The 13,839-nt window shown below is 42.0% G+C and overlaps 1 protein-coding gene across 2 annotated transcripts in view; it reads left to right on the top strand.

The window, feature by feature from the left end:
• Positions 1 to 13,839, top strand: part of A2ML1 (alpha-2-macroglobulin-like 1) — a 35,885-nt gene that overhangs the window by 18,260 nt on the left and 3,786 nt on the right. For both annotated transcript variants that reach the window (XM_014547512.1, XM_014547511.1), the window contains exons 19-32: positions 194 to 422; positions 854 to 980; positions 2,483 to 2,604; positions 3,183 to 3,234; positions 3,598 to 3,681; positions 5,157 to 5,333; positions 5,497 to 5,578; positions 6,225 to 6,381; positions 8,561 to 8,635; positions 8,815 to 8,977; positions 9,664 to 9,878; positions 12,526 to 12,741; positions 12,924 to 13,051; positions 13,218 to 13,308. In XM_014547512.1, the coding sequence (XP_014402998.1) occupies positions 194 to 422; positions 854 to 980; positions 2,483 to 2,604; positions 3,183 to 3,234; positions 3,598 to 3,681; positions 5,157 to 5,333; positions 5,497 to 5,578; positions 6,225 to 6,381; positions 8,561 to 8,635; positions 8,815 to 8,977; positions 9,664 to 9,878; positions 12,526 to 12,741; positions 12,924 to 13,051; positions 13,218 to 13,308 (1,918 nt within the window). The remainder of the gene's footprint in view (positions 1 to 193; positions 423 to 853; positions 981 to 2,482; positions 2,605 to 3,182; positions 3,235 to 3,597; positions 3,682 to 5,156; positions 5,334 to 5,496; positions 5,579 to 6,224; positions 6,382 to 8,560; positions 8,636 to 8,814; positions 8,978 to 9,663; positions 9,879 to 12,525; positions 12,742 to 12,923; positions 13,052 to 13,217; positions 13,309 to 13,839) is intronic.

The raw sequence follows: 13,839 nt of genomic DNA, 5'->3' as shown, positions 1-13,839 counted from the left end.
ATATTTGTACATCTTCATTCACCTGAGGATTCACACTCTGAGATTCACGTGGTCCCCCAATTCCGTTGCCTCTTTGCTTTTCCACCCAGGCACAACATCAGAAAATTCACTTCTCAGCTGACTTTGTAACTTAATTCTCAAATGCTCTCTTTCATTTACTGTCTGCCTCATCTGGGTTCTTGTTTTCTCACAGTAACTCGGGGAAGGAGGCTATCCACCTCACTGTTCCTGATACCATCACCGAGTGGAAGGCCATGACTTTTTGTACCTCCCAGTCCAGTGGCTTTGGTCTTTCACCCACTGTTGGACTAACTGCATTCAAGCCGTTCTTTGTAGATCTGACTCTTCCTTACTCAATAGTTCGTGGGGAATCCTTTCGTCTTACTGCCACCATCTTCAATTATCTAAAGGATTGCATCACGGTAAGAATCGGGGGGACAGCCCTAGACCGGTTTGGCTCAGTGGATGGAGCGTCAGCCTGCGAACTGAAAGGTCCCAGGTTTGATTCCAGTCAAGGGCACATGTCCGGGTTGTGGGCTCAATTCCCAGTGGGGGACTTGCAGGAGGCAGCCGATCCATGATTCTCTCTCATCATGGATGTTTCTATCTCTCCCTCTTCCTTCCTCTCTGAAATCAATAAAAAATATATTTTTTAAAAAAGAATGTGGGGTACAGGAAACAGGTACCAGCCTAGGAACCACAGCCCCCACTGTAAGTTTTTCCTAAATTGGAAGCATACCAGTTTTCCCTGGGAAAGAGATGTGATGGCGGTGTCTCAGCCCCCATGTTTTCCTAAGCCTCTGTGTTCTGTCTCCTTTACTTGTACCCTTTATCTCTTAAACATCCTCTTCAGGTTCAGACAAACCTGGCCAAATCAGAGGAGTACCAGGTGGAATCCTGGACAGATTCTCATGCTTCCAGCTGTCTCTGTGCTGATGAAGCGAAAACCTACCACTGGAATATCACAGCTATCAAACTGGGTAAGAGAAGGATGAGAACGCCATCCTTTCCTCCACTGCATTTGCTTTGTTTCCTTCCTTTTTTTTTTCATTTTCCTAGCCTCTTTTTTCCTCCTTCCTATGTCTCTGTTAAAAATAAATAAGCAAGTACCCTTTGATAGATAACCTAAAGAATTATCCAAACTGGGTTATTTTGAGTGTGAAAGGGGGAACTTTTTAATATTTATGCTACAAAAAAAATGTATGCCAGGACAAGGGATATATGGTCATGTTGCTAATCTGGACCAGGCACTATTCAACTGCTCTACATGTGGTAAGTCACTTAATCATCACACTAATTCTAGGAGATGTCTTTTGCTCATGGATTAAATCCTTGCAACTCAAAGTATAGTTTTCCAATAACTAATACTAGTTATCTATTGCTGCTCAACAAATCACCCTACAATTTTGTGGCTTAAAAGAGCAAGCATTATTACATGGTTTCTGTGGGTCAGTAATCTGGGTGCAGCTTAGCTGGGTGCCTGTGGCTTAAGGTCTCTTGTGAAGTGCCAGTCAAGCTGTCAGTCAGGGCTGTGTTCTCATCTGAAGACTTGACTAGGAGGTGATCCATTTCTAAGCTCATTCCAGTCTGTTCCTCACAGGCTGCTAGACTGAAGGGTACAGTGCTCTCCTAAGTTGTTGGCTAGTGGTCTCCACCAGCTTCTCATCACATGAATCTGTCTACTGGGTGCCTCATGACATGACAGCTGGTTTTCTCCAGAGCAAGGGGTTCAAGAGAAAGGGTGCACCCAAAACAGAAGCTGCAGTCTTTTTAAAAATGGAATCTCAGAAATGGAATCTCATTACTTCTGCCCTGTCTTCTGAATTAGAAGTGAGTCACTAAATCCAGCTCACATGTAATGAGAGGGCATTACACAACAGTGTAAATATGAGGATGTACAGCCCTAGCTGGTTTGGCTCAGTGGATAAAGCATCAACTTGTGGAATGAGGGGTCCCAGGTTCGATTTTGGTCAAGGGCACATGCCCGGGTTGCGGGCTCAATCCCCCAGGAGGGGCGTGCAGGAGGCAGCAGATCAATGATTCTCTCTCTCTCTCTCTCTCTCTCTCTCTCTCTCTCTCTCTCTCATCTTTGATGTTTCTATCTCTCTCCCTTCATCTCTGAAATCAATAAAATACATTTTAAAAAATATGAGGATGCACAGATCATTGGGGGCCCTTAGAGGCATCTCTGAAATCAATAAAAAAATATTTTTAAAAATATGAGGATGCGCAGATCATTGGGGGCCCTTAGAGTCTGCCTACCACACTGCGCCAGCATCATTGATGTCACCTGGAAGCTTGTTGGAAATGTAGAATACAGGTCCCTACTCCAGATCTACTAAATCAAAGTTGGTAGCATAACAAGATCCCCAGGTGATTTGTATGCCATTAGGTTTAAGAGCACTGGTCTAGAGGGGAAGAGACCTCATTGATACCTCTGGCAATAGGTATAATGCTTTTCTTTATCCTTCTTTCTTCTCAGGTCATGTAAACTTTACTATCAGTACTAAGATTCTGGACAGCAACGAACTCTGTGGGGGCCAGAAAGGGTTTGTTCCAGCAAAAGGCCGGAGCGACACACTCATCAAACCAGTTCTGGTCAAGGTGCGTTTTCTGCAGGCCTAGCTTCAGAGGGACAGACAGCCACCAACCCAGGGATGTTCAGTGTGTGTCTAACATACCAGTGAGTCTCTCACAGCAGCCTTATTCCAACTCTAATCAGTTAGCTCACCTTTCTTCTTCCCTGGTCCCTTTCTACTTTTAATGATTTGCTTAACCCACATCAATGGTCTATGAAAAAGCCTAATGCACTTTATTAGTGCCTGGTACTTCATAGTCACTCAATGAATGCTAGTTTCTCCTATTAAAATCACTAAAGTTATCATTAGCTACTTTTTTTTATCCTATCATGAACCCCCATGTAATTCTGCTTCTTAGAAGTTTCCTAAACTTGTCCTTAGCTCTTGTCCTTGCCCAGAAAGAATTTTACTGAGATGCCCATCCCTGGGTTGAAGTGGAGTCCTCCTGAGCTACAAAGAGTAGCTCCAGCTCTGATAGAAGCCCGGAGGGCACAGGAAGGACCTCTCCTCCCCATTTCCCTTCCCCTGCCTATATCTTCAGTGCCACCTGCCCTAACATTCATCCTCATTGTATTTACTCATCTATGTTTCTTTTTATGTCAGCCTGAGGGAGTTCTTGTGGAGAAGACACACAGTTCATTGCTGTGCCCCAAAGGTGGGTGAACTCAGAGAGGGGTTGGTGGTGAGGATTCCCTTAGGCAAGAGATTTTCTTAGGCAAAAGGAGGAATATACAGGACAAAAAGGTATAACAGCATCCAGGGAGTGCCATCCTCAAAGAGGCCAATTAGCTGGGAGGCAGGAGGAGGAAGAGAAAATGTACAACACAACCATGACTCTCTTTGGAATATATTTTCAGCAAGGCTCACTATGATTAGGTTTAAAAATCTGTCTCCATCCAACAGAAAGCCCTGGATCCAGGAAACTCTTATGAAAAGTTTTTCTATGATCTGGGCTTGAGAACCCCACCATTTCCACCTTCTACCTTCTGTTGTTTCACCTTTTTGTTGTCTCTCACAGGAAACGTGGCTGCAGAATCCATCTCCCTGGAACTCCCTGTGGATGTTGTTCCTGATTCAACCAAGGCTTATGTTGCCGTTCTGGGTAAGCAGTTAGAGATTCTTGGCTCAAAAAAGAAAGGAGGCTGCCAAGGTGTGGAGTGGGGTGGGGCATGTGAACCTACCTGAAGGAAGGTGTGGTGGATTAGAAGTGATGAAGGAAGAAGAACTTATTTTATATAGTGGGGAATATGGCCAGGTACAGCTAGATTGGACAGCCGTAGACCCTAGTTAAAAACAGAAAAGAATCTGGGCAGGAGGAAGTTGAAGGTCTTTGAAGCTTGATATGTATTTAGGTTTAGGTGATCTATCAATTGGGTGGAGGGGAGACAAACTGTTTACAGCAACCATTTAAAAAATGAGCACTTGGTCTAGTTGAGTATAGTTTGGGAAAGGTTCAACCATATTTACATAGGCAGGACACTTCACTCCTTTGGGCAAGGAGAGGGAGTGAGTAGAAAAGCATGATCTTGGAAAATCATATCAAACTGAGTTAGGATCTCAGTTGTGCCATTTAACAGCCATGTGACCTTGAATAAGTTAGTGAACAATTCCGATCCTTCTTTTCTCTCTGGAAGGCAGTGATAATAACCTATCTCTCAGGATTGGTGTAGATTAAATACAAAGTTCCCAGCATAATATCTAGCTTATAATAGAAACCCCTAAAATGGTAGGTTCTTTCTTTACTCTCACTCCCTTTCAAGATCCCTTCCAGGTTAAGATTTGTCCATTTTGACTGTATTTGATTCATATCTCCGGGATACCACTCACAATGCTATAATTGAATTACAGCTCACTGCCTGTCTTCTACAGTGCATTGTGAACTCCTTGAGGACCAGGGCCATGTCTTTTTTATTTCTGTTCCTAGTATATTTCCTACAACATAGTTGACAGTCAGTACATATTTATGCATTTGAATTGGACTCCATGGCTGAAATGCAGATAGATGTTCATGAGTCATTTAGTTCAGGCTTCCTGGCTTATGAAGTATACGGAGTGGTCAATAGATATAACTTGGAAAGCAGTATCAGGATTGTGTATATTTGGAAAGGACATGGTGATTTGGAGGGTGGTGTACATATATATAGTGGAGGAACTTAGAGATTGAGTCTAAGTATTGCCAGTTTTGTTACATCACTCACATCTCCAGTGACATGTTTTTTTTTTAAAGCCCAAAACTCCCTCAGGTGGCCTATGTACCCCTCCATATACTACAGTACCTTGTACATTCCCAATATTGTACTACTATATTACATTGTACTACTATATTACATTGTACTACTATATTGTACTACTATATTGTTTACAATGATTTATAATTGCAATGTGTTGTAATTTTTTGCCCCTCTGATTATGAGCCCCTCTGATTATGAGGTAGAGACATGTTTGACTTACTGTAATCTCCAAGATCACTGAGTAGATACTCACTAAATGATAGATAATAATGTTAAGTGGATGATAATAACTTTTATGGGTTCTTTCTCCTACCACCACCTTCTTTCTCTCTCCTTTGGATCCCAGGAGACATTATGGGCACAGCCCTGCAGAACCTAGACAATCTGGTGCAGATGCCAAGTGGCTGTGGGGAGCAGAACATGGTGTTGTTTGCTCCCATCATCTATGTCTTGCAGTACCTGGAGAAGTCAGGGCTGCTGACCAAGGAAATCAGGTCCCGGGCAGTAGGTTTCCTGGAGATAGGTGAGTTGGTTTAATATTTCTTCTTGGTCACCTTGTCTAGGGCCGATGATAGCTTGATAAGATACAGGGAAGTTCAGCCGCTGAAATGTCCTACATCCTTGAAAGCCATAGGGGGTGTTTTTTGAGTTGTCACTGTGATCTAAAACTATATCTGGCTTCCCAGGGTACCAGAAGGAGCTAATGTACAAACACAGCAATGGCTCATACAGTGCCTTTGGGGAGAAGGATGGAAATGGAAACACATGGTAATATGTCCCAATTATCAATTCACCAGATGCCTGGTGCACGAATTCATGTACAGGTGGGGTCCGGCTGGCCCGCCCTGATTGGGGCTGATTGGGCACCCCTGATTGGGGTGGGAGGGCTGGTCAAGGGCAGGGCCAGACAGGGGGAAGGGCCGTGGGTGGTTGGCTGGCCAGACACGCCCCCAATTGGGGTGGGAGGGCTGTTCGGGAAGGGGCTGGCCGGGGGAGGGGCCACGGTGGTTGGCTGGCCAGCCCTGCTCCCTGGTCAAACTCCTGGTTGAACTCTGGTGGAGGGGACAATTTTCATATTAGCCTTTTATTATATAGGATTCTGTACCCTAGGAGCATAATTTCTGAATGGAACTATTCCTCTACCTGTCCCCTTAATGCCATTCCTTCTTGCACTCTATCCTCTACCTCTTTCGTTCTGTTTATTTCAGCCACTTGTATGGTCTTCTCCCTGACCTTATGCCTCCCCAGTTCTTGTCCTCATTAATGCCTAAAAATGCCCCCCTTTTCCAGGCCTTCTAGGGCATTATATTTCCTCAACTTCCCTCTGGAACCATACACCATAATAAACAATAGAACTATGGCACCCTCACCTAGAAATCCCCCTTCATGCCATGCTTCCCTCTTTACCCAATAGGCTGACAGCCTTTGTCACCAAATGCTTTGGCCAAGCTCAGGAATTCATCTTCATTGATGACAAGAACATCCAGGATGCTCTCAAGTGGATGGCGGGAAATCAGCTCCCCAGCGGCTGCTATGCCAATGTGGGAAAGCTCATGCACACAGCTATGAAGGTACAGATCTGCCCAGGCCCTGCCCCCACACTGTTTCTGGGAGGTACTTGTACCTCTGACTGAGCTGAATCAGAAGAGCCCTGTCCTGGGAGCTGGTGTTGTCAGGTCTCAGTCTGGTCTCTGGGTGACTTGGTCAATATACTTAACCAGGCTGAGCCTCAGCTTCCGTGTCTATAAAATGAGAGTATGAACTAGAGCATGGTTCTCAAAGTATGGTTCCAGAACAACAGCATCAGCATCACCTAAGAACTTGTTTGAAATACAAATTCCAGCCCTGGCCCCAGAGCTACTCTGAGAAACCCTGGGGGTATGGGCCAGCAATTTGTGTTTTGAGAAGCCCTCATGACTCTGATACTTGCTACAGTGTTGGAATTTTTTTTTCTCAAGGTTTGATTATTTTTATTATTTAAAATATGTTTTTTTTATTTTTCAATGTATTAGTCTCAGGTGTGTAGCACAGTGGTTAGACATTTATATAACTCTTCCCCCCATAAGTCTTGTACCCACCCAACACCGGATATAGTCATTACAATATTATTGACTGTGTTTCCTAAGCTGTACTTTACATCCGCATGACTATTTTGATACTTGCTAATGTTTGATAACCAGTGGACTAGAAGATCTCTGAGCCTTTTATTATATCTCTAAATCTGAAGCAAAGGGATTTGCTTTGGTGGGCACTATTAGGCAGCCCAGTCATTTGTAAGGGGTTTTACTCTCTGCGGGGCATTGTTCTTAAGTACTTTATTTATTTGATATATTTTAATGTTTACAACAAATCATTGAGCTAGGTACTGGTATGCCCTATTAATCACATTTTACAGATGAAGACACTAAGGTTCAGAGATTAAGTAAATTGCTCAAGGTGAATGCTAATGAGTGGTAGGACTAACTTGAACCTAGCAACTGGACTCCAGAGACACTGCTCCTGCCCATTACTCCATTGTCTGTCCCTCCCAAACACAGGGGAGGTGTTGATGTGCAGGATAACTTGTTCAATTCAGAACATGCCAATGAAAGAAAGATTTACATGAATTTTCCTAAAGAAATTATTTATAGTGCTGTTGAAGGACCTGGATTAAAAATCTTGAGCATTGAAAAAAATCTCAGTATAAGATTTGTTAGTATTCCTTATGCTGAATGTTATCTGTACTTCCCAAGTCTCTTCCTTCTCTTATGCCCTGTGTGACATATACGTGGGAGTAGTACATGCCGGAAATTGAACAAGATCTCAGAGGTTTTTGTCCTCCTTTCTGATTAGAGCTACCCGTCTGTTGACTATCATATGTATAGTCAATTTTAGTGGTTTGCATAGGAGCTCCAGAGTTAAACTCCCTGGATTCAAATCCCAGTCCTGCTTACTAGCTGTGCAACCTTGAACAAGCTATTTAAATACCTCTGTAAGTGTTTTTCCTTTTATCTATAAAATGAGAATAATTATTTAGATGAAATATTTTTTAAAATTTGCTAAATCTTTCTGTGAAAGACGTTAAACAGGGAAGGTGTCACTTCCTCTCCCCTGGAGAAGAGGCTGGGCTTTGTGCTACTTGAGGGGACATCCATTTGAGGAGGCTCAGATTCCATAAGAATCCGAGAATAAGAAGTCTCCTTTTACCACCCCCCTCTTTTTTTAATCTCTCTTTGTTTCTTGGGTTTCCTCAATACCCACTCAGAGCTGAAGACCTCCTGTTACCTCCCACAGGCTACTGTTTAAGGCTGTGCAGTGGTTGAACTCCGCCCAGTTCTCCCTCATTGTGTGTCCTGGAGTCGGCCTGTGGAAAGGAGTGCTTTTGTTTTCTTCTTTTTTCAAAGATATTTTTATTGATTTTTAGAGAGAGAGAGAAAAAAACATCGATGTGATAGCAAAACGTCGATGGGCTGCCTCCTGCATGCCCCCTACTGGGTATCAAGCCCATAACCCAGGCATGTGCCCTGACTGGGAATCAAACAGGTGACCTTTGGAGCATGGAACAACGCTCAACCAACTGAGCCACACCAGCCAGGGCTTTTTTTTTTTTTTTTTTAAATAATTCATCCATTTAGATGGGGGGAGGGGGCCGCGGCAGGTAGGTAGACACTTAAAAAAAATTTTTTTTTCTTTATTGATTAAGGTATTACATATACAATTCTTGCATGTGCCGGCTGCCCCCTGACTTACTGTCTCCCTGTTTCCCTTTAGGGTGGTGTTGACGATGAGATCTCCTTGACGGCATATATCACAGCTGCATTGCTGGAGATGAAAAAGACCACAGATGTGCGTTTCTCTGGCTCCTCTTCTTTATAGTCTTCTTATCTCGCCTATTTCTAGATAAATTCACCTTTTTTTTTTGTCCCTACTCAGCCTTTTAAACTCAAAGAAGATATGATTTCCTCGTCTCTTCCCATTTTACAAGAAATGCCTTATAAATTCAGTTCTTCACTTTCACTTTTTAGGACCCAATGGTGAGTCAGGGACTGCAGTGTCTCAGGAATTCTGTCTCCTCCACCACCAACCTCTACACACAGGCCCTACTAGCTTATACTTTCTCTCTGGCTGGGGAGATGGACATCAGAGACATTCTTCTGGAACAGTTAGAGCAGCAGGCTATCATCTCAGGTGTGTTGGCCATGTTAAGAATTTATGGAAATTGTGAAAATATGCTGTGAGTTATCTATAATTTCCCCTCGTCTCCAGAGTCCCACATATATTCAATTCTAGGATTCATTTTATTAAAAGTTATTGTCATAAAATCATTGTTGAGAGTTTTGTGGGAAAGCCCATGTAAGTCCTCAAAGGCATTGCTATACTTTTAACAGGAAGAGAAGATAGATGGTCAGAGCTAGTCAGAAAACTTCCTGGCATTGTAACATTACCCTGTTGTAGGTATTAAACAATTGTTTGGTGTAAGATCACTCTGATTAAGTAAAAAAAAAATGCTGAAAATTAATAAAATTTTATTAGCCAAAAACATGCCCCAAACGCGTAAGATTCTTTTAGGAAGTTTCTACCTATGTATCTCTGTTAGAATTAGAATTTATAGGGCTGTTTTCATATAATTGCTAGAGGCATTTACTGATGCTCCCAGCTTTACTTTGGGGAATTATGTGTGAGTGCACACACACACACACACCTGCATATATATTAGGGCCAGTAAATCAGAAGATCTTGAGAAATAATTTTTTGTAACTCATGGATTAATTTTTGTTGGTATTTTATCTGCTTTAAGGTGTAGCATTTACGAAGTGAATATGGGAAAGTCATTTCCTCCCAAGACCTTCCTAATTATGCTTCTTTCCCCATAGGAGAGTCCATTCACTGGAGCCAAAAACCTACTCAGCCATCGGATGCCAGTCCTTGGTCTAAGCTTGAGGCAGTAGATGTGGAACTTACGGCATATGTATTGCTGGCTTGGCTTAGCAAAGCCAATCTGACTCAAAAGGAAATAGCCAAAGCCACTGGTATAGTGGCTTGGTTGGCCAAGCAACGTAATGCATATGGGGGCTTCTCTTCCACTCAGGTAAATAGCCTGCTCTCCACTGCCACTTATCAGGCAGGATTAGATCCCATGTGGAGATGGAGGAAAAACTATTGCTCTTGCCCTCTAGGTCCAGGCACTTATAATTCTATAGAGAGGGAGAAAAAGCATTTAAAAAATATATAGAAGGAGTCATAAATTGGGTCTTGTGAGTCATAAATAGTACTATCTGCATTTAATGCTCTTTCTTTGCAGAGTATGAAGCATCATGAGATTCATATTTTATATGTAAAGAGGACATGTATAAGTATGGATAAATTTATATATTAAATCAGAAAGCCAATTATGGGGGCTGTAAGCATAAAAGCAAGATTTTATGGGCATGCCTCTTTCTACTATTTCCTAGTAAGATGTAGTCTAAAAAGTTTACAACCTAGATTCTAAGGTTGAGATTCAGTGGTTCTCAACCTTCCTAATGCTGCGACCCTTTAATACAGTTCCTCATGTTGTGGTGACCCCCAACCATAAAATTATTTTCGTTGCTACTTCATAACTGTAATTTTGCTACTGTTATGAATCATAATGTAAATATCTGATATGCTATATGTGTTTTCCGATGGTCTTAGGCGACCCCTGGGAAAGGGTCATTCGACCCCCAAAGGGGTCACGACCCACAGGTTGAGAACCGCTGACCTAGAAGGAAAGCTAGGGAAAGTTTATATATTACAAAGCAGGGTCTGGTTATATAACATAAGAAAGATACAAAAGGTACAAATATTGAATTTCAAAAAGGAGAAGGAGCTCTCATCAGCTTGAGGGATAAGAAACATCTTCACAGGGGAATTGCATTTGAGGTAGATCTAAAAGGATATGTAAACTTTTGGTAGGCAGTATTGAAAGGAAGAGGGATTTGCAAAAGTATAGAGTGGTTGTTGGGGAAAACTGATTTGGCTGAAACACAATGGGACTTAGGTTGGAAAGGTAGGGTAGGTTCATCTTACTGGTATGAAGAGCCTTACATATTAGACTCAAGATTTTGCCTAATTCTGAGGAGCTATTAAATTTTTTAACTTTGTTTCAGAAAGATTAATCTGTTACTTGGTGTATGGGATGATTTAGAGGTGGGAAATACTGGATTTGAAGAGATCAGGAGATTATTTCATTTATTTAGATTAGGAGTAAGGAGAAATTGAATTAGTGGGGTAGCAATTGGGGAAAAAGGTATGATAAATTTAAATAATGTCATAAAATGATCAGATGATCACAAAGAGAGTCATCATTAATTTATTTGTTCTGCAAATGTTATTAAAACATACCATGTCCAGGTTACCGAAGATACAAAAGTAAACAAGAAAACACATTTCTTGTCCACATAGAGATTATATTATTTTTGATATTAGGGCCATTTTCATTGAAGTTATAACATGTAAATTATGCATGGAAGAATGAACAGATTTTAGCAGGTAGAGTGTCTGGTAAAGATGTTAAGTGCACTGAGCTTGAGTATGGTAATAATTTAATTGGAATTTTAAAATATTATATGGTACACTGCCTCCTTATTTCAGGGAAGTTCTTGGCCAAAGATCAGGAAAGACTTCCTTCTTCTTGTTGAGCCCTAAATAATTACAATATATAATTTTAAAAAGAAGTGCATCAGATCTTTAGAATTCTCAGTGACAGATGTATGCCAGAATTATTTTTTACTATAATCCTTGGCTATTCTAAGAAGTCATGTATCACCCACATCAGTTTTTGAGCTGATGTGTGGTCCCATTACTTGAATTGTTTCACATGTGCAAGCAATAAAGCCCTCCTTGGTCCTAGTTCACAAAAAGTTGTTTGTCAATTGTCAAGCTGCAAAAGTATGACTTGTTCACAGCTTCCCCAGGAGGGTGACATGTCTTCTTCTTTTATGTGACAGTATAATGTCTAAATACGACTTGTTTTTCATTTGGGACAGGAGGAAGTGGGTTCCTTTATTCAGTAATAGCTATCGTATTAAGTGTTGAGAACGTAGAAATTCTCATAACACAGAGTAAGAGAGGACAATACTTGATTCTCCCTCGCCTCCCATCTCCTCGCAGTTGTAATTTATATAAATAAAGAGAAAATGTTTTCAGAATGGAAAGGTTCAAGCTACATGATGCCAGGTTCTCTTGGTGACAGATGATCTGTCTTATTCCCAGATGAGAAAAGAGGATTGTCACATGGCATAATGGCTAAGAAGCCTTGGCCTGCAAAGAGGGATTTCCCAATACTCTCTCTCCAATTGTGCCATAGAAGATTATTACATAGTTAAATAACTTTGAAAAATGTGCACTATCTAGGGCTATCAACTTGCTGCTGTTTCTTCCTCAAATAAGGAAACTGCAAAATATATACTGTTATCCACTTGCTTCTAACAGTAGCCTGTTCTGAAGCTAGGTTTGATTGCTGAATATGAATATATGAGATTAGCCTAGTGACTTATGGATATTCAATAATAACTTAATTGAGATTTTATATACAGGTGAGATATTACGATTTCTATGTCAGCTTCTCCAGTGTAGGTGAATGTGGTTCTTAGATACATAGAAGATATATCTTCTAAACTAGCAAACCACCACCAGATGTATAGGTTATAGGGTTGTTTGAGGTTAATTCCAATGCCTCACAAAATGGTAAGCGTATGCTTGATTGTTTTCCTCAGGATACTGTAGTTGCTCTCCAAGCTCTGGCCAAATATGCCACCACTGCCTATGTGCCATCTGAGGAAGTCAACCTGGCTGTGAAGTCCACTGAGAATTTCCAGCGCACTTTCAGTGTTCAGGCTGCCAACCGGTTGGTATTCCAGCAAGAGACTCTGCCCAATGTCCCTGGGGTGTACACCTTGGAGGCCACAGGCCAGGGCTGTGTCTATGTGCAGGTAAGCAGTGATCCATGTGAGAACAAGTGTGTCTTGGGAAGGTGGCTCTGAGGGCATCTTCACCTCCAGTAGAACAGTCCCTCTCTATCTGTCTACCTTATTTGTAAGGAAAATAGTTTGAACTCTGCAATATCTAAAGTTCTTCTCAACTCAAATTTGGATATCTTGTTTCTTCATACTAGACAGTGCTGAGATACAATATTTTCCCTCCTAAAAATGTGGAGACCTTTAGTCTTAGTGTGGAAATGGGAAAAGCTAGATGTGATCAACCAACTTCACCTCGATCCTTGACTCTCACTATCCGCACAAGGTGAGGAAGGCTGAAGTTGTGGTGGGGGCACCTGGATCATAGAAGCTGAGTTGGGATTGTGTGTGTGTGTGTGTGTGTGTGTGTGTGTGTGTGTGTGTGTATTGGGGACAGAGTATGCCGAGAGGGAAAATCATGGGCTCACACACTTGCTTCTTTCTGCCCTCAGTTATGTGGGCAGTCGCAGCTCTTCCAATATGGCCATTGTGGAAGTGAAGATGCTTTCTGGGTTCAATCCCATGGAGGGCACCGATCAATTAGTAAGTCACTTCTCTTTTCTTCATTTACTAGCCCCCAGGGGACCTAACTTTATCATAAAAAGCTGGTGAGCCCTAGCTGGTTTGGCTCAGTGGATAAAGCATCAGCCTGCTGACTGAAGGGTCCCGGGTTCGATTCTGGTCAAGGGCACATGCCTGGATTGCAGGCTTGATCCCCAGTACGGGGCGTGCAGGAGGCAGCTGATCAATGATTCTCTCTCATCATTAATGTTTCTATCTCTCTTTCCCTCTCTTTCTCTGAAATCAATAAAAATATATATATATTTTTAAAAAGCTGGTGAGCCCTAGCCAGTTTTGCTCAGTAGTTAGAGCATTGGCCTGCAGACTGAAGAGTTGTGGGTTTGATTCTGGTCAAGGGCATGCACCTAGGTTGCAGACTCAACCCCTGGCCCTGGTTGGGGCACGTGCGGGAGTCAACTAGTCTCTCTCACAATGTGTCTCTCTCACATCGATGTTTCTCTCTCTGTGTCTCTCCCCCTCCCTTTCATTCTCTCTAAAAAAAAAAAATGCTGG

This window comes from Myotis brandtii, unplaced genomic scaffold, assembly GCF_000412655.1.
Source record: "Myotis brandtii unplaced genomic scaffold, ASM41265v1 scaffold476, whole genome shotgun sequence".
NCBI lineage: Eukaryota > Metazoa > Chordata > Mammalia > Chiroptera > Vespertilionidae > Myotis > Myotis brandtii.
Note: the sequence above shows the minus strand (reverse complement) of the source record. Positions and strands in the feature narration are given on the sequence as shown.